At 35.5% G+C, this 20,653-nt stretch overlaps 1 protein-coding gene and 2 long non-coding RNA genes across 3 annotated transcripts in view; all 3 read left to right on the top strand.

The window, feature by feature from the left end:
- Positions 1-1,858: 1,858 nt before the first annotated feature.
- The window catches only part of rprd2a (regulation of nuclear pre-mRNA domain containing 2a), a 32,718-nt gene continuing 13,923 nt past the window's right edge, over positions 1,859-20,653 (top strand). Inside the window, 1 exon segment of the mRNA NM_199922.1 lies at positions 1,859-2,069. Within this exon segment, the coding sequence (NP_956216.1) occupies positions 1,877-2,069 (193 nt within the window). The 5' untranslated portion in view covers positions 1,859-1,876.
- LOC141379010 (uncharacterized) lies at positions 4,516-7,348 on the top strand. Its single transcript, XR_015516536.1, has 2 exons — positions 4,516-6,350; positions 6,608-7,348. It is a non-coding gene; the product is annotated as an uncharacterized LOC141379010 (long non-coding RNA).
- LOC141379009 (uncharacterized) lies at positions 14,904-20,562 on the top strand. The gene is made up of 2 exons (XR_015516535.1): positions 14,904-17,141; positions 17,252-20,562. It is a non-coding gene; the product is annotated as an uncharacterized LOC141379009 (long non-coding RNA).

The following is a 20,653-nucleotide window of genomic DNA, read 5'->3' as shown; positions in this document are numbered from 1 at the left end:
TTTCATTTGTCCTTGGTTTTTTCTATTTCTCTTTCTTTTTTAGGCTTCAACATTGATGTAATAAACAAAAAAATAATAAATATATAAATGGTAAATATATAAATAAATATGTAGTAGTTAATAGGGTTTTTGCAACTTAAAATAATAATTGTTTTCTTATTCAATGTATTTTAAGATAATATTTCATTGTGTAAACTTTAGGAGGCATTCCTCCACTTTTCAGTATCACACAATTCTTTGTATATATACATCATACACGCCTTCACTATTACATCATTACTAAATTAAGTCCTTGTTGAAATAAAGCATTACCTGTACTTCTAACCTCATTTGCAATTCAAAGCTATTTTAGGTATATATAGGTAGCTGTTAAAACATATGCCTTCAGTTTTAAACATGCATTTATTTGTGTAGTTGAATTTCATCATATTTTTATCCATTAACTTAAATATATTCATGAAATATGTAAAATGTTTGCTTTATTAGCTATTAATATGAGAGTTGGTTAGCAAGTGTGCTTGCTGGTTTCCCCTGTCCGTGACTGACCCCTATTGGTTGCCTGCAGGTTTCATGTTTTAAACAATATAAATATACACTCACCGGCCACTTTGTTAGGTACACCTTACTAGTAGCCGCTTTTGCCTTCAGAACTGCCTTAATCTTATAGGGCATAGATTCAACAAGGTACTGGAAATATTCCTCAGAGATTTTGGTCCATATTGATATGATAGCATCACGAAGTTGCTGCAGATTTGTCAGCTGCACATCCATGATGTGAATCTCCTGTTCTACCACATCCCAAAGGTGCTCTATTGAAATAAGAAACCTTGGATGATATGCGCTTTACTCAGGTAGGCTGTGGCGTTGACACAATGCTCAATTGATACTAATAGGCCCAAAGTGTGCCAAGAAAATATCCCCCTCATCATTACAACACCACCACCAGCCTGAACCAATTATAAAAGGCGGGATGGATCAATTCTTACATGATGTTGATGCAAAATTCTGACCCTGCCATCTGAGTGTTGCAGCAGAAATTGAGACTCATCAGACCAGGCAACATTTTTCCAATCTTCTATTGTCCAATTTTGGTGAGCCTGTGTGAATTGTAGCCTCAGTTTCCTGTTCTTACAGGAGTGGCACCCGGTGTGGTCTTCTGCTGCTGTAGCCCATCCGCCTCAAGGTTGGATGTGTTGTGCGTTCAGAGATGCTCTTCTGCATATCTCGGTTGTAACGAGTGGTTATTTGAGTTACTGTTGCATTTCTCTCAGCTGGAACCAGTCTGACCATTCTCCTCTGACCTCAACAAGGCATTTGCTCCCACAGAACTGAGATGTTTTCTCTTTTTCAGACCATTCTCTGTAAACCCTAGAGATAGTCAAGCGTAAAAATCCCAGTAGATCAGCAGTTTCTGAAATACTCAGACCAGTCCAATTGGCACCAACAACCATGACACGTTCAAAATCACTTAAATCCCCTTTCTTCACCATTACTGATGATCGGTTTAAACTGCAGCAGATGGTCTTGACCATGTTGTCCACATGCCTAAAATGCATTGGGTTGCTGCCATGTGATTGGCTGATTAGAAATGTGCGTTAGTAAAACCTGATAAAGTGGCCAGTGAGTGTTTATTTTTTTCATATTTACTCAAATTAGACAAAAATTATGTTTAATATTAAGTTTTAACATTTTTATTGTTTTTGTGATTTCAGACCACAGACAGTAAACAAGCATATATGTAGGGAAAATACACTGGTATTCATGTGCGTAGTGTTGTTAATGTAAAACGGTCTAATGGAGCCTGGAAATTCAGTCATGTTGCAGTTTCCTCACATGAACCTGTAAGCGGCAGCACCGCGTCCACAAGACCTGGAAAATGGCGGCTGGCAGTGCAGGCGTTAGCGGCCACAACAGTGGCTCATCGCCGCGTTTGGAGTCCACTTTGGACCGTCGTTTTCAAACTGTATCCAACACCATGGAATCCATTCAGGGACTATCAACCTGGTGCATCGAGAACAAGAAATTTCACAGCGTGATCGTGAAATACTGGATCAAGTGGCTGCGCAAATGTGAGTATTTAGCATGTTAGCCGGCTAATTTGAGCGCAGCATGGATAAAAAAGTCTTGTTTACCTGTTCAAATCTGCGTCAACTGGGCTTCAGAATAGGACTTGTGTGGTATTTGTGCAAAAAAGTACCCCATGAGTTACTGTGAAAGTCTAGTTTGTGTTCTTTAGTGCTCTAGGCAACTGTTGTTGATTGTTAGCAAACTGCTAATCTGTCCCCATCAGGTCAGGACATATAGGTCGTGTTTAAAAACCTGGAAAACTTGCTTTTTAGTTACATTAGCGTTCAGGGGTAGTAGGTCTTTTAGAAATTGTCAATATGACTTGGCTTTGGCATTTTGGGGAAGAGTATCAGGAGTTCAGTTTTTTTTAGGAGGGGGGGGGGGGGTATTTCTTGGCAAACTGGTGTTCAGGGTAAGCAGGAGGTTTTGGTAAAGTAACTTTTGGGTTTTCTAAGTTTTGATGTATTTTAGAATTTGTAGGCATATTTTGGGTGTTTGATTGGGGTCAGCAGTTTTTTAGGGGGAAATTGGATTTTGTGTCAAATGTGCGGAGTTAGGACAGGTGTATTTTTAGGGAGCTTGGTTGCTATTTGACTGCAACCTTTTTGAGTTGTAAAGTGTTTTGGACAAATTGGCATAAACCACTTTATTATTATTATTATTATTATTATTATTATTATTATTATTTATTTTTTTTTACTAAATGTGAGAATTTCTGGTTCAGCTCGGTTGTATTTTAGGAGTCCTGAGCACATGTGATTTAAGTGCATAATTTTTGGGGTGCATTTTTGAGCAAATTGGGATGTTTAGGATTAATCACATTTTTGACCTAAACATTGGAATGTCTTAGTAAGGACAATGTATCTGGTGTCAATAATGGGGAGTTCTGGATCGGGTGAATGTTAGATTGGTGTAAAGTTGGTTTTATATTCACACTTTCAGACATTCTTTCTAATAATATAATTTCAGAAAAGTATTCTTTGAATGTTCTAAATATTGAAATTGTATTAGCAGCTGATGACTATTGAGGTACACCATTATTTACAGCCAATTAAATAGTGTCATACTTACCTGCGATTTCAGACCGAATATTTAAAGTTATATAATAAACAGTATAGTAAGCGTATCACAAGTTGTCACTGTCCTAAAATGAATAAATGTGTTAATATAGAACCAACTTTACCTCACTAGCTATGTTTCCATCCAAGTACGAGAAATAACTTTATGCGCAAAACTGGATTATCGCATGAAAGACGTGCGAATAAAGCACTGTTTCCATCCAATGAGTCAAAGAGAACAAAATCATCACTTCCTGATTAACTGGCACCAAAAATAAAAAGTAAAAATGTCATTTATTGAGGAAGGAGAAGCTGCATGAATCTTTTTCTTATTTAATAAATTATTTGCGCCTCAGAAGACAAATGCTGTGACATGCAGTGAACGTTTGGTGGAGTTTAAAGGCGCGAGACGCGAAGCACAGACGCTCTTGACAGTTCTAGAGGTTATCAATAAAATAATAACACTAATGGTTAAGGCATTTAGAGGCTGATCACACAGAACGCGTTTTTACGTTCAAAATGTAAGGTGCACCATGCTGCCTTTTTTGTTGACGAGAAAAAAAGAAGTCCGGTGTGCTTTTTATGTTGCTAGGCAACGACTGAGTCAGTTGGGTATTGTGTTTAAGTGTTGCTGTTGATATTGGTATAATTTTAATAATTCATAATATTGTGAAATTCAAGTTTTGTGAGTCGTACAGCACTGGATAACTCAAAACAGCAACCACAAGTCTCTCCTTTATCTTCAAAAGTCTCTGTATTTGCCTTGACAACCCAAACACTGCTGTCACCTCAACAGAAACCCCCGCCTCTGCTTTGATTTGATTGGAGAATGAAACAGATGCGACTAATGTAACACGCTTTTTCCACTTAAAGTTGAGCGCACACGCACATCGTGCAATGGCAAAAATGCGAGTCGCAGCAGGTGGTTAAAACGCAAGGCGTGCAAAATGCTCGTGGTCGTTTTTTTATTGCGCATACTGGAATCAATTTGGTAAAAGTGTTTCCATTGTAGTATATGCGCATCTTTTTCTATTGGATACAAAGTTTATCCTACTAAGTTATGCGCATACATTTTTTCTGCCTTTTTTCGTAGTTGTGCATTTATACTTCTGCGCGGTGTTTCTTTAGTGTTATTATATAATCACTGAGCTCCAGAACTGTCAAGAGCGGCACTGTGTGTGTGGGTTCACTCACTGCATATCAGAATTGCTTTCTAAGATGTAAGCCATTTATTAAATGAAGAAAAGATTCACGCAGCTTCTCCTACCACAGCAAATTCCGTCTTTACTGTTGATATTTGTCACCAGAAAATTCAGGAAGTGACGATTCTCTTTGATTTGACTCGTTGGATGTAAACGCTGCTTTATTCACACGTTTTATGCGCTAATCCTTTTTTTTTTTTTTTAACAAAGTTAATTCTGATTTTTTGGATGGAAACATCAGCAAAGTCAGCAAAGTTTTTGGTGTTAATAGCACTTTTTGGCAAATAAGAACATTTCTGGACTTAACATGGGCAGTTCTTAGTTAGTTGTGTTTTTGCGTTGGACACGATTCCAGTTGGCAATGTTTGTTGAGGGGGAGCAGCATTTTGTGGGGAAATACAAGGACTCTGAGTCCTGCGTCAGGTGTATTTTAGGTTAGGTGTCTTGGGCACATTTCAAGTCAGCATTGTTTTTACAGATTACAAGATGTTTGGTGTTGGTTGGTTGCATTTTTTTGCAGAATGGTGTGTTCTATGTCACCCATGTTTTGGGTGTAAGATTTGTTTCCAATTAGATGTGTTTTTAGGAAATGGAATGATTCTTGGGGTTTACAGTCTTATGGTTAATTGGGTATTTTGGGGTCAGCAGCATTTTTAGGCAGGATTGAGGTGTTATAGAGGTGTTTGGGGTAAGAAGAAGTGTTTGGTGTTGGCAACAATTTGAAACCGAATGTGGTTTTCCACTCAGCTACTCCTAGAATGTGATAGACCCTTTCAAAACACAGATATAGAGGGGTGTTTGGGGTTTGGTTGAATTTAGTTTTTTATTTATTTAACCAATGTGTTCACTGCTCATTGAAACATAAAATAATTAATTAAAAAAAAAAATTTCTTCAAGTGTTTTTAAGGCTGGGCTGTTTATCTGATAATTGGAAATTAGTCATTGCTGAGTTTTTTGTTGTTGTTGTTGATTTTAGCTTTATAACGATGCTGTCTGAAATGCTTTTCGTTTTATCCTGAGCATTTTTAGGATGACCTGTTGCTTGATATTTTGTATTGGTAGAGGCTTTCAGATGAGAACATTTTCTCAATAAAATCAATGATGGTAATGAGTTTTTGTTCATTAAATCCTTTTGAATGCAATAATGTAGGACAGTTGTGTGCATGGGGCAGAGTTTTTTGTTATTTTAGTGTTGTTTTAATTGTCATATGAGGATCATTTTCATTTCAGTGACTTCACATTTAAAAATATCACATTTGGGTCAATGAGTGTTTTGATTGTCTGATTTGGAGATGCATAAGAATGCCATACTTGAGAGAAGCACTAATTAAAAGTCTTTGTTTTGGCCAGTGAATTATACATTTGATGTTTGATAATCAATAAATAATTAGAACATGATTCATGCCACCTCAGAGTCTCTTCTGCTGATGAAAATACCTGGATGCGACTTATGTGTTCTGTGCCACCTCTTTAGTGAAAACTAACTTTATTTGATTAGTAGTCTACTAGTGTTTTAAATGTATTTGCTTTAAAATGTTAATTTATTCAAAATCTTACTAATATACACTTTTCAGTTGGACACAAGTTGAACTACTTTAAATAAATGTATAAATAAATCCATTACAAACTAAGTAACAAAACAAATCCCTCTCCAAGTAATATAGGCAGGCTTAACTTCCTAAATATTTTACATTGAGTAGAAATAAAAGTAAGCATAGACCTGCATTATATAGTGTTTTTTTTGCTGTTACCCTGGCTGGTTGAGAAATGTGAAAGTAAAACAGCCAATAGGTGGCAGCAAGTCCTTTTTTTAAATGAGGATTTTAATAAATCATTTTTAAACAATTCTTTCAAATTGGTTGATTCATTTCAAACAGAGCATGGATCACTGGATCATTGACTTATAGGTATCTTATTGGTATCTTAATTCAGAATGCTCTCTTAGAGCAACACTGCTGTGTTTAGTTACTGAATGAAGATTCTAAGACAGAACAATGCAAACATACAATACTGCATCTAAAATGTAAACTTAATATTAACTTCTATTTGTTTAACTGTTGGTTGAAATTAATACTATGCTTGAGGTGACATTTGTGTCTTTTGTTGTACAGATAAACTTTTCGAAATAGACAAAAATACGTTGTATAGGTCAAAATGACCAAATTCTGGTCTTCGGTTTTTGGTTTTCTTGAAGATAATTTGTAAATTTATTTCTGTAAAATGTATCAGAATTACCAATACCAATAGTGAGAAATAACAATATTATTGATGTATGGTGAGGTTAGTTAAAAATTAAACTTTTTTTTTATTAGTTATAACTATATTTAATAAAGCTATTATGACTTTTAATGCATGTTTATTGGGCATTAGATAAGATTTAGGGATGCTCAAAATAATCGATTAACCGAAAGGGTGCGTTTGTAACCGATTAATGATATCAGTTAAACAATAAAAAATATTATTTTACATATTTTTAGAGTTTGGCTGTATAAGGGGCCGATCAAATGTGCTGTTTTTGCGTTGAGAGGGGAATCTTTTGAAGGGTTTACTAACGGCTTCAAGTGATTTACCTACGGCTCATCCCAGAGCAGCAGCGTTTGTGTTGTCAAGACAACTACAGAGAACTTTTAAAGATGGAGGAGAGACTAGTGCTCGCTGTTTCAAGTTGTCCAGAGCTGTATTCACAAATCTTGAATATCAGAATATTATTAAATATTACATCGGTAACAACATAGACAGCAACACTCGCGCACAATCAATACCCAGTTAATTTAGTAATTTCCTAGTGACAAAAAAAGAGCACCGCACTTCTTTTTTCCTTTTTAACAAAAAAGGCAGTGTGGTGCGCATTTTATTTCAGCGTGTGCAAGACATAAGCTTTAAAATAATGATGTCTGTTAAAAATGTAAAAAGGTTTTATGATATAATAATAACATCAGCGGAGCATTAAATAAATGCATATTTTCCATGGATCGAGCGATTTGAGGTAGCCTTCTATTTTCATTTGACGGAAGACAAAAACATATGATTGGAAAAAAAAACAGCCTATGCCGGTTCTTAAAAATGATCAGTCAGTGTTTTCGTTTTGTAATCTAAATTAATGATTTAAGTGAATTTTTTTTTAAGGGCAGGCCTATTTATTTTATTCGTTTTATTTATTATATGCTGTAGTAAACACTGCAAGTGCGTGAACATGTTTTGTTGTGTTCTGTTGTTATTATGTTCGCATGTTAAAATAAATCAGTATTTTAAAATGCCATATAATGTGTCAGACACAAAATAGACACGTCAATTTTAATAAAAAAATGTATTAAATAATAATTTAATATTAATCTGACCAGTTAATTGTTAATATTCTATTAATAAGCGGCAGTTGCCAGTTAGCAAAATTAACTGAAATGAGCATCCCTAATAAGAAATAATAGATTCTTTTGTATTTGTCGTTGCATTGACTTTACTTGAATTAACTGATGTTAACGAATAGAACTTAATGCACAAAAGGCCTATAGATGGTAGATTTTAATGCCGTAGGTCAGATTAACATGATTGATAATAACTTGCCTTAAAGGGGACCTTAAAGTCACTTTAAGGGGTTTAAAGGGCCATGAAACCCCCTCGTTTCAGCAGGGTGTTTTCACACCTCTACTTTGGAAAAAGTCAGAAAAGTGGGCGTGTCCAGCTCTGTTTAGGGGGAGTGTCGGAGGAAGAAAAGTGGGATGGTGTGGGAGTGTCTATTTGGGCACGCGTGAGTTTTAGAGTCAAAATACACACACACACACACACACACACACACATACAGGAGAAAATGATGGTGTTTAACCTACATGGACATCTGTAGTCGAATTATTTGCCAAATTATTAAATGTTGGACTTTAACTGCAGTTTGGCTCTTTCATTCAGGGAATTCATTCATGCCCCTCGCGACACACGAGATATTTGATTCGAGGAGCTGCTCTAAGCGTGTATTTTTCATGTAATGTTTTATACCGCACGGCGAATGAGAGAAAAAAAAACTCCGCATTTCCCAGAAACTTAGATGCACACGACAGGTAGCGTCAGAAAGCCGCGCGTGTTATTCCGGTCACTAAATGCGGTAAAAACCCTAAACGAGGTTAAAGATTGGTTGTGGTGCTAACATGTTTACACTCTGTGCAATAGTTTGTTAGATACGAACAAACTGAATAAACAAAGAGCACTGGTCGCTCACTTACCAAATCTGTAGAGACAGGACAATCACCAGCAACTAGAGCTGCGTCTTTATGAAGAGAATACTACAAACGAATCCAGATCTCAGCGTTTGCAGATGAGAACAGCTCTCAGGTAAACAATGTTCCTCCTTAGACACGTAAGTTATTGTTGTCGCGCGTCGCGTTCACTGTTAATCCACACGTGAGTCTGAGCTCTCACAGGGAGAAAATGAAAACGAAACTTAACGGCAGCAAACTATAAAAGCAACACTTCACGCTTGTTTTGCCAACACAACGTGGCGTCTCTGTCCTGAAAACACGGTGATAGTAATGAATATTAATGAAGTTGCACAATAGAGTGCGCTGATTGGTTTGAACCAAGCCTTACTCATGCATTAATGCATCACACTGTAAGACGTAATAAGACTCACTCTGGCACAGACGTCCAGTCTGCACGCTGGAATACAACGCTATTATGTCATGACCGTGACGCAGCTTCAAAAATTCGTTTCAAACCGGAAGTATGAATTTGCTTGAAATAACGCAAAAACAACCAATTTACACTTTTTAGTGAAATATAGGTGTCTTAATAGTGTTTTTAGCAGTGTGGGACACATATACGACTGTCAACAGCTCAAAAAATGTGTTTTGGTGTTTCGTGACCCTTTAAGCACATTTGTGTGGCAACAGTCTGTGAATATAACCAGCTTCTAATGGTAATAATGAATTGTTAATTTTTTTATAAACACACTTAATAAAGGCAGTCTGCAGAAAAAACTGATTGACATCCTCCTGTTATACGTGTCATTAGAGCTTCAAAATTAAACTCGATTCGACCCCCTAGACGATCTTAATCCAGCATTTCTACGATTCTGTCAATTATATTTTCAAGTTGAGGAGAGAAGCAATGGTGGCAGCACGAGTCTTCACATTGTTTTACATACATTGTTCAGCAACGTGGGCACCTCCAAATGGTGTTGAAAGAGTCACATACTGTATTTATAAGATATAATTTACCCCAAAAATGTCATTTCTGTCTTCATGTAATGTATTTGTGACCGCAAAATCACACGTGACGTGAGCTGACCGTCAGCTGTTACCACAGAGAGGGCGTGCGCATGCGCTTGAAAGAAGTTTGCTTTAGTGACCAGAACGTGCATAAGCTTTGAATAACAGATAATAAGGTTGTAAATAACATTCAGTTTGTGGTATACAGAGTGATCGTTTGGGAGCCGCGTGGGTAGTGAATCGCTCTTAGCAGTGAAAATGAAACCGAAAGCGCACACAGCCAGACGTGACTGACTGATTCCAGCTCAAAAAGTATCCAAAACCCCTCCAAAATGCAAAAATACCCGACCAGTTTTTTGTATTCACGAAAATCACGTCAGTGACAGATTTTAAGCAGAAAATGACAGATTGTAAGCTTATGTCTCAAACACAATAATTCAACATTAAAATGATCATCAGCATTAATGACCAGGACAAATGTAAAGCCTGTTCAAGTCCACCATTCCAAGTCTTTACATAATTTAGCATTTTAACCAACAGTACAGCTACACGAAGCCTATTGCTGTTTTACCACATTTGAGAATAACAATAATAATAGCCCACTCATATTAACCTTTTTTTACGTCTACAGAATCGTGAGAAAATCATGATCTTTATTTTAGGCAAAATAATCACGATTCTCATTTTAGCCAGAATCGTGCAGCTCTACGTGTCATCAGAGAGGGAAAGCCCCGCCCATTAGTGGTGATTTCTCTCTCATTAGCATAAAAGGTTAGCCTTATTTTGGAATCTGCCTTTATGCTGACATGACAAAAAGATCACAATCTCATTTGAATTGAAGCGACGGTCACCAACATGGCACAATTTGGATCAAAGGTGCAGTTTCAAAGAGTTATAAAACCTTATTTGTTTTTTAAGAGCTGAAACTTCACATATTCTGCATATTATAATAATTTGAATAGTACACATTATTTATTCACAGTGTTTTAAAGTGCTCATGATTTTAACATTAAGCGTATTATCGTGATTTATTAAGTATCGATATATGTCTAGTTGCAGATATTTGAGAGTTGTCACTTCTACAGTTTAAGCATTATATTTAATTACTGGTTATTTTTAAGATATTTGTAATAAAGGGCTTTATATAAATAGAAAAACATAGTTGATTTATGTAGAATATTAAATATATCGGATTGTTTATTTAAAGGAATGAAGGACGGATCAGTTGCCGTGCAGTGTTTTTTTGTGACTGGAGTGTTTCCATCATGATAAATTGCCCACACATTTAGATTACACATTTGTCATCCGTCTGTTTAGAGATCTGCAGAGCACAAACATTACTTTAATAGAAGTTTCGATCTCTTGGGATTGCTTGATGCATTATCGATCCAGTTAAAAGTGTCTTGTTTTCTGAATATAATTTGTTTCTGCATTTTATAAAGAGAATGTGCTTTTTTAGCGCTGCTGCAACTAATCAATGATGAAAATAGTTATTACAATGCAGTTATTATTGTGCTTTGGATGGAGCTGGTGCTGCTTTGAATTGTATAGCCGAAAAACTTAAACACATTTGGTTAAAGAGTGAGTTTTTGATTAATAAAGGGAAATTAATTGTACAAAGCATTAATACTGCACTCAATATATATATATATATATATATATATATATATATATATATATATTTATATAAATATATAAATATAATATATTATTTATATATATTTATATATATATATATATATTTATATAAATATATAAATATAATATATTATTTATATATATTTATATATTTATATATATATATATATATATATATATATATATATATATATATATATATTTATATTTATATAAATATATAAATATAATATATTATATTTATATATATATATATATATATATATATATATATATATATATATATATATATATATATATATATATATTTTTTTTTTTTTTTTGCTTGTTCAAACTACTTATTTAAAATAAGCTGAATCAGCACAATTCTTGAGGTTTCATTGGGACAACTTAACTTTTTTTTGTGTTCAAATTAAATCCACATAAATTTGTTAAAAGTGTTAAGTTAACTTATGGCTTGCATACAGAATCTGTGGACGTTTTTGGCTATTTCTGCGGTATTTTTACTTTTTATAATCGTTTTGAATAATTGTGATTACAATTATGACCAAAATATTCATGTTTAGGATTTTTCCTAAAATTGAGCAGCCCTAATAGAAAGCGTAAATTTGCGCTACTTTTTGCTGTGGTAGTGATCTTGATTTACTTGATTGTATTTTGTTCTAAAACGTTTAAAAAGAGGCAGAGACAATTTTTCATTTCGCAGAGATCTTACATGTGCAGCACTAACAAATCAGGTGTTGGTGCTACTACTGTAGGATTTGGGTGCGCCAATGCCAGTGGGTAGAATCTAGGGCTGCAACAACGAATCGTTTAAATCGATAAAAATCGATTACTCAAAGCGTTGGCAACAAATTTTATAATCAATTTGTTGTGTCGCGTGACACAGAGATGTTTGATAATTAAAAAAACACTTAAGTTCAGCGCAGAGTGGTATGAACATGTTCTCTCTCGCGCACTGATACAGAATTCGGCGCCTCATAGACAGGGATGAGGAGGAAGGGAGTTCAACAGCAGGGTCCTACTTTTGTTCCGTCCCTTGACTCCGTCTCCGTGTGGATGGGGGAAAACGGAGCCATCTGAAAACGGAAGCGGGGCTGCTGAGATTCGCTACCTGATTGGGGCTTTTGTGTCATTGCGTATCCTTCCCTTATTCATCAAGCTATCACATGACTTTAACACATGGCTATAACGCTACCGGAAGACAGCCGACCACCCTTCACTGTAAAACACAACATGGACAAAGAAATGGGAGCATTGTTTGCACTATTGTCTGTTTTAGGCGCCATTGTGCAGTTATTCATTTTTTATGTTTAGTAACATCTTGACCTCATCGTCTGTCCACAAAAATACCTCTCTTGCTTTCTTTGCCATCGCGTTCATTGTTCAACCAGCGTTTGTTGACTAACAATAACAAAATGACGAGCCAGACACATGCTTGCTGTTTATACTAGAACACGCATGCCCAGAGTGCGCAAATGGTCACGTGATATACGTTTTTGGTGGTGTAGTGTGTAGGGCTGCTCTATTATGGGAAAAATCATAATCACGGTTATTTTGGTCATAATTGTAATCACGATTATTCAAAACGATTATCAGTTGAAGTCAAAATTATTCGTCCTCCTGTAAATTTATTTTTATACATAAATATTTCCCAAATGATGTTTAACAGAGGTTTTTATTTTAATTTTATTTTTTTACACTATTTCCAATAATTTTTTTTTCTTCTGGAGAAAGACTTATTTGTTTTATTTCAGCTAGAATAAAAGCAGGTTTGAATATTTTGAATCCTATTTTAATAGCTCAATATTATTAGTCCCTTTAAGCAATATATATGTTTGAATGTCTGCAGAAGAAACTACTGTTATACAATGACTTGTCTATTTACCCTAATTAAGCCTTTGAATGCCACTTTAAGCTGAATACTAGTATCTTGAAAAACATCTAGTAAAATATAATGTACTGTCATCATAGCAAAGATAAAAGAAATCAGTTATTAGAAATGAGTTATGAAATATGTTATGTTTAAACAGTGCTTTAAGAACCTTTACTGTATTTTTGATTTTATTATTGATTAATAATAAAAACAGTCGGCAGCTGCAGGAATACCGCACGCTGTCCCTTTAAGAATAGTGCGGCTATGATATGGGTTCTCTTTTACGTTTTGATTCTCAACTTGTTAGTTTATTACACAAATGAGGGTTAATATGAATAATCACTAAACACTGCGCTCTGACACAAATGTGCATGTATTTGACCATTAAAGCCTAGTTCACACTAGAGGATTTTAAGCCTGATTTGAGCCCGATTTGGAAGTTAACGAGCTCGCCGACAGATCGGGCTGTGATCGGGAAGAAATCTGCGGGTGCTCGGTGCTCGCCGCTCTTTATGTGTGAACTACTGAACAACGCATCAACGGGGCTCGCTGACACGTCGCCGACACCTCGCAGACGGAAATCTAACATTTAGCATGCTAAATATTCCAGAACAGTCGGCCGACTCAACCCCACGTGTGGTCCAAGCGGCAACCTCCCGCTCTCCCTGAGGAAGCCAATACGGAAGTAACTAAAAGTGCAATTCATCCGAAATTCCGCTAGTCGTGGCCGCTCCTGGCTCCAAAACAGAGCAAATTTCAATTGAGCCCACTGTTAGAATGGCCAACTTTACAGCAGAAGAAAAGGTGTTTACAGCCTGGTACAAAAAAAGATTTTGGTTAATACAGCTAATATTGCCCTTCATGACAACTGTGAGGGGGGTGAATTTTTTTATAACTCATCCATTTCCTTTATATTAAGTTATATTAAGTTTGCATAATTAAGGGCGTGGCCACTTGAGTGACAGTTAGGTCTCGTTGGTCGCAGTCACGTCACCTCAGCTGAATCCTGCAGATTAGCCACCGAACTCGGCATATTTATCGTATTTCTGTGCTGTTTTATGTGGCTTTACACAGTCAACTGCATTTTGGACTTGTTACCTACAATTATTAGATGGCATGGCATGCTGAGTGAACTTAATTGTGCTCACAAACCATTCACGTGGCCTCCGTTTCCCATGTGAGTAAATTTATATACTTATATACCATCTCTATAAATGTATTTGATTTATTTAAGATAATTTATCGTTTATATTTATATTTAGAGCTGTAATGCACTCCAGAATCTGTCAGATTGATTAGCTGTAGAACAGTCATCTGAAGCGTTGTCATACAGTGTTATGCTGGATTTCATCAATAGTCTTACATTAACTAACACAGAATATATCTGAAGTGTTTGGAAGTAATTCGCGTTTTCCTCCTGTTAAAAAACGTCATAAGAACAATGTTTAGTGGCTCAATGTATTACAGCAGTGTTTTTAAAAGTCTAAACACTTTATTGATATAGTGTACAACAAAGCACAAGTGGTCAGAATACAAACGAGTCACAGGTGATAAAGTATTAAGCATTTCTCCCAAAGTTAAGTGTGTCTGAACCAGGTCCAAGCTAAATGCAGCATGCGTCTGTAGCTCCGCTCACTCTCCGCCTCTTTGCCCTTATTTGGTATCCCGCCGTGGGTGTGATAACGCGTGACCAAAATGGCAACGGTTGGCCGCGCCTACTTGTGGCTTCTTTTGCGCTCTTCAGAAACCTATGGGTGACGTCACGGATACTACGTCCATATATTTTACAGTCTATGGTGTGGTCAGATGTAGTGACGAGCTGCGGCCAATGAGAGAGCATATCAGCATGAGCTGAATGCCTGTGTGTTCAGGAGCTCAGCAGAAACATCTGTGATTGGTCAGAATGGGCATCGATGCACTAGCTTCATTCTGCGTTAACACAGATAATAGAGTATGATATATTAACAGTGGAACTAGAATTCTGTAACTATTAGAATTACCATACTGCTCATTCTGACCGTTCTCATATAAAACGTCATATTGTCACAACATATTTACATTCAAAGCTTCTATTGAGATATTAAAATTAAGCTTTGAATGTCTGGCATCATATTTAATGACACCATTACCCTAAAAATATAATCTTTTTTGGTAATACAGCCTATAAATATGTAGTTAAGATACTAGAACATTCATTTTCACTTTCAAACAGGAGCTATTTCACGGCACAGAATATGCTGTTTTTAAAGATATCTAAAGTATATTGATGTTTTTGCCATCAGAAAGTTTTGTTTATGTTAGCAGGAAGTTGCCAGGTAAAAAAATGCACACATATTTAAAGTCACAGCGAAATGTATCAGACATGCATGCAGTCATTTTGATCAATATGGTAATTTAAGGCAGAAATGCTCAGTTCTTTACTGTTTTGTAATAAAAAAATAACAATGTCAGAAAGAAATACACTGATAGTTAGAAAACGGCAGGGTGTTATTTGTTAGTTTTATTTCAAAGAGTTATACTTACAAAAATTAAAAACTCTCTGTGTATCTATCCACTGGAACCTTGAAGATGAGTCATTAATCCGCTGATAAATCAGCTGATTTGACGATGTTTTTAAATGCTTCCTTGAAAGCTTGAAACGCTGTCAGTGATGTAATAAGCACACAAGCAGCCAATAGTGTTCAGCTTTTTCTGACGACTTCTCCCTCAAAATTTCATTGGCTGTGGTTTGGTAGCTTGAATGAGCTGTTGGGGAATGAGTTGTTGTCAGATCATGTAGTGTGTGACCCCCCTCTTGTGGATCATTCACAGAGTGTTGCATAGTGTGAACACCACAGAGATTAAAAGACACAAAGTCAAGTCATGTAGTGTGAAGGGCACAGCGATCTGCTGATGTTTAAAATCCTGTAGTGTGAACTAGGCTTAAAGCGCTCACATTAAGATCGCGTTAGATGTGTGTGTGCTCTGCTGTCCGAGGCAAAGCGCGGCGCGCGCGCAAACACACACACGCTACCTGTCCGAGGCTAAGCACGGCGTGCACACACACAACAGCACGTGCTCTTTTGCGCTTTTAAAAATATGAATGATGCGCATCCCGTGCTGCAAAAGTTACATTACAGCACATGCTTTTAGTCATTTTCACGTGGAACTAAGCTTTGCAGAGGCAAAGAGTTTTCACACCTGTACAACTGGAAAGGGAGCGGTACGTGATGGAATAATCGTGTATCTCGATTAATGGTTTTTCATAATCGTTAAAAGCCAAAATCAAAATCGGATTTCCGATTAATTGCACAGCCCTAGTAGTGTGGATGGAGATATGTTCAGAAACGATAGGTCAAACGCTAATGTGGACGTGGATCGTTTTTGATCTAAAATGCCATTTTAAAACTAAAACGCACTAGTGTAAACGGGGCCTGAGAAAATCAAACTGAGCTTTGGCGCAGTGTCTGGTGCTGAGCCAAAGCCCTCAGTAAGGGACTGTTGGAAAAGTGCTTCTTTTAAAAAATTTTTTTTTTCGAAAACAAAACCAACTAAACTTCGCTGAGAAAGATGTGTCATATTATCACAATTGTGCAGCGTTTTAACAGCCTAATGCTTAATTTATGTTTTAGACATGTTATTACAAACATGTACTTGTAAAACAATACATTAAAGTTTGTAAAACACACAAGGAAATCTAACAATCCATTCAAATAGAATTTGCCGATGTGTTTTATTAATATCAGATAAACATTACACACAGTGAAAGTAACTATAAAGTTCAATCTACTCTTCTCTAAGTTCACCAGCCACTTACTTGCATGTTTTTGTTGAGTAACTGATGAATTTACGCGCTGAATCCTGCGTGTTCTGCTTTTTATGAATGAGGCAAACGTGCGGCCGCTAGTAAACGTGGCGACAACCATCTCACGTTATAGATCACAATCACTTGCACGTTTATGTGAACGGGTAAAACTTCTGTTTGAGATTATATCTCATTAAGATTATTTTTCTTACCCAATTCACAAATAATTTAACGTGTTTTAAGCAAACGATCACTTAATTGTGAGGTGTTTTTTTCTTCAGAAAACAAGACATCATTTCTTACGCTTTTTCATGTGTCTATGTACTTTAATTTAAACATTTTTAGATATTTGGATTGAAAGCAGGACAAAACCACTTAGTTTTTATTATTATTATTATTATTATTAATATAATTTTATTATAACAGCTCAGAGATAAGCTTTATTAAATAAACGGTTGGAAATTAATGCTTTTTTTATCTGATTCATCGATTAATTAAAAAAATAATTGACAGATTAATCGATTATTAAAATTATCGTTCGTTGCAGCCCTAGTAGAATCTAAATGGGATAAAACTGCGGATACTCTCATCTTTTGCAGCATTTTTCATGACCCTATACAACAATTAGTATTTTTTTCATTTACTGTGAGTGGTAGGTTTAGGGTTGGAGTGGGGATAGACGGTAATGATAGAATCTAATAAATAATATAATAAAATAATACTTATCAACTTCAGTCCACAAATTTATCCCTTCTAGCAACAACCACTCTCAATTGTCCAGTTGCCCTGCATCTCTTTAAACCTCTCCTGGTTAAAGACTGTACATTTGAAATAAAATCTGCACACTTGTGGGCTTTAGTTTTCTCATCCACCACCAACTACAGGGGCTTTTATTGTTGTGGTTTCACAAGGATCTCTTGGGGTGTTTTGAGACATAAAGCGAGCATGCTAGGACCTGTCGCTTTCCTCTGTCACTTAATCAGCACTCAGTCAGTGTGTTTAAGAGAAAAGACTTTAGATGGCTGTAAAGGGATTCTGTTCAAGACTAGACAAGTGAAAATATATCTATACGACCAATTTAAATATTATATCAATTTAAATGTTTTATCAATGTGTTTCGAATTGAGAAATAATTCTGAAATTAGATTGCGAATCTCTCTTGAAAAAACATCAATAACTTTTAGGAAGATTACATTAACTTTAGAGACTTAAATGGCAAAAAGCAAACAGCACGTATATTGACAGTTTATCCAGCTTATTTAATGCATTAAAGACATTGAAATTGGAGCAGTTGCTAACCTCTAGAAATTGTTTATACAGGTTAATGTCTTTCAGGTGCTTCGTTATATTGGTTAGCGCATTTAGTTAGCACTGCTCTACTGAGAGAGCAGTATCTATACTAACTAAAAGCAAGATCATATCGTTTAAAATATTTGGTATCGATATGTATTAAAATAACTGCTGCACTGAGTCTGCATTCAGACCCAGGGATTGAGGGAGAAGTCCTTATTTATAGTGTTTAGATGAACACGATTATCTTTATAGTGATATAAATTGGGTGTATGTCGAATAACAAATGTAGCAGGGCATTAGATTACTGTTTATTTATTTTGCATTTTAACTTTGTAAACTATAAAATCATGCATCTCCTCACGGTTTGTGTCTCATTTGGTGAGCTAACTGACAACAGTTGTTTGCTCCCCTCCTTCTCCCGTTCTGCTGGCCACACCTACTCCTGCCTCTGCTCGCAGAGCTCCACACCCATTATGATGCTTTTTTTTTTTTTAATTCTGAGGGAGAATTGAACCGAAAGTGGGGGGGTTTCATGGCCCTTTAAATAATTAAACGATTGGGCATAATAAGAAACATTATTTTTTTATTTCACACATATTGCACAGCCCTAATTCAAGCATATCTGGGTTTGTTTAGATGTGGTGCATTATTGTTTAGAGCAGGTGTTAGAAATAAATATCTTCACAGATTTTTGTTTGCCTTTGTGAAGGAATTTCTAGCACATTTTGACTACTTGTGTACTTTATGAGCACTTGGACTTAAAGATGTTGCGCACTTTTAATCAAATTCATTTAAATAAGCAAGATCAAGTTGCATGTGGTGTGGCTTTGCTCCACTTAATTATTCAATGTGTCCATATGTCTAAAATGTTCTGAAAAAGCAATACTGTTTTGTATTGTCACATGAGATTCCCGCTTTTTAAAAAGAAAAAATATCTATAACATTAATGCAAATCAGTAACTCACCAGTAACTTTTTAATGTATGTTCTTGTAAGAAAAACATGGCAAATAATTGGAAATCCAGAGACCGCAATAATCTAACCCTTGGGAACAACTGTGGTCAGAACCAAAGTTCACAGTGACTGTGTTCTTTAGACTCCTCTCAAGCAGTAGACTTCTACATTCTGATTGCTTGCCGCCGAACCGTTTCAAAGCTCATTACGATGAAGTTGACTTGATTTGAACTATTCTCGACGGCCACACCGGTGACTCGCTGCTTATCGCCACTGGCTCTCATTGAAAATGAATGACTTCCGGCTACATTGACACTCTCGCCGCTTTCGGTGTGATTGTACGGTTATGTTTGGTCTTAAAGACAGTGAGAACTTCAAGTGTAGCAGGACTAACTGTATCATTATATTTTTTTCTAGGGCTGCACAATGTATTGTTTGAGCATGGATATTGCAATGTGTATACACAATAGTCACATCGCAAAATTAAAAGATAAAGATATTATTAAATGTTAATATTTTAAATTGTTTATTTAATGATGACCATGTTATTTTATGTTTGATTGTTATTTCTTTACCTGAATACTGTCTGAGTATTCAGAAAATCAAAGTACTGTTTATTTAATTTTATTTCTGCTCTGATGTATTTATATATGCTAGTAATTTATTATAATTTATGCAGACACACCGCATAGACAAAGATTCATTCATCCCAATCAGTCTAAATGAATGAAATCTTACCAAATGAAGCTATTCAATTCATTTGCTAAAATTATATTCTCATTGCAATAAATATCGCAGATAAACAAAATATTGCAATGTCAGATTTTTCCAATATAATGCAGCCCTTTTCCAAACCTATAGAGCGATATTAGAAAATCAAACTCCAGGTTTAAGCACAGCCTGAAAGATGTTCTACTTTCCAATTAGGGTTAAGAAGAAAAAAGTGATTCTAATTCTTTAATCAGATACTTAAAACTATAAAATGCGTATTAAATTTAAAATGAAAATTTCGACTTTGTCAATTTCTGTGCCATTCTTTTCCACCTTGTACACTAGTTGTTTGCTGATACACAAAAGAATGGGATGTATTTAGGGCTGAGCAATATGGCCTAAAATCAAAACTTTGATTAATTGAACACGTTTTGCCTTGATTTCGATTTGAATGACTTTTTTTTTAAATTCAATCTAATTATTCTTATTTATTTATGTTTTTACCCCTCATAGGTCTTTATATTATTTGCACGGTAAATATACTCGACTATTAAAGGTGAAACCTCTTTTAATGAAAGAGTCAATTTCAAACTTTTTTTTATAATTTTACAAAAGTTCGAGGAAAACTATTTAATAGTTTTTTTTGTATATTGCATTTAGTTTCAGATTGTTAGATAGGGAATATGAACTATGCTCTCACTGCTCTGTCAGCGAAACTTTTTTCACAAGGTAGTTTTTAAAGGGGAAAGTATTATTAGAATTAAAAACCTTAAAAAAAAAAAAAACGATATATGGAAGTTTCGTCCGTTGTAGGTCTTAAGTTTCGTTTTTGGTTTATTCTAAATTAATCGCCCAACCGTAGATGTATTCATTTCA

The sequence above is a fragment of the Danio rerio genome, chromosome 19 (assembly GCF_052040795.2).
Source record: "Danio rerio strain M-AB ecotype USA chromosome 19, GRCz13ab, whole genome shotgun sequence".
Taxonomy (NCBI): Eukaryota; Metazoa; Chordata; class Actinopteri; order Cypriniformes; family Danionidae; genus Danio; species Danio rerio.
The sequence above is the reverse complement of the archived record's forward strand: the minus strand, read 5'-3'. Positions and strand labels throughout refer to the sequence as shown.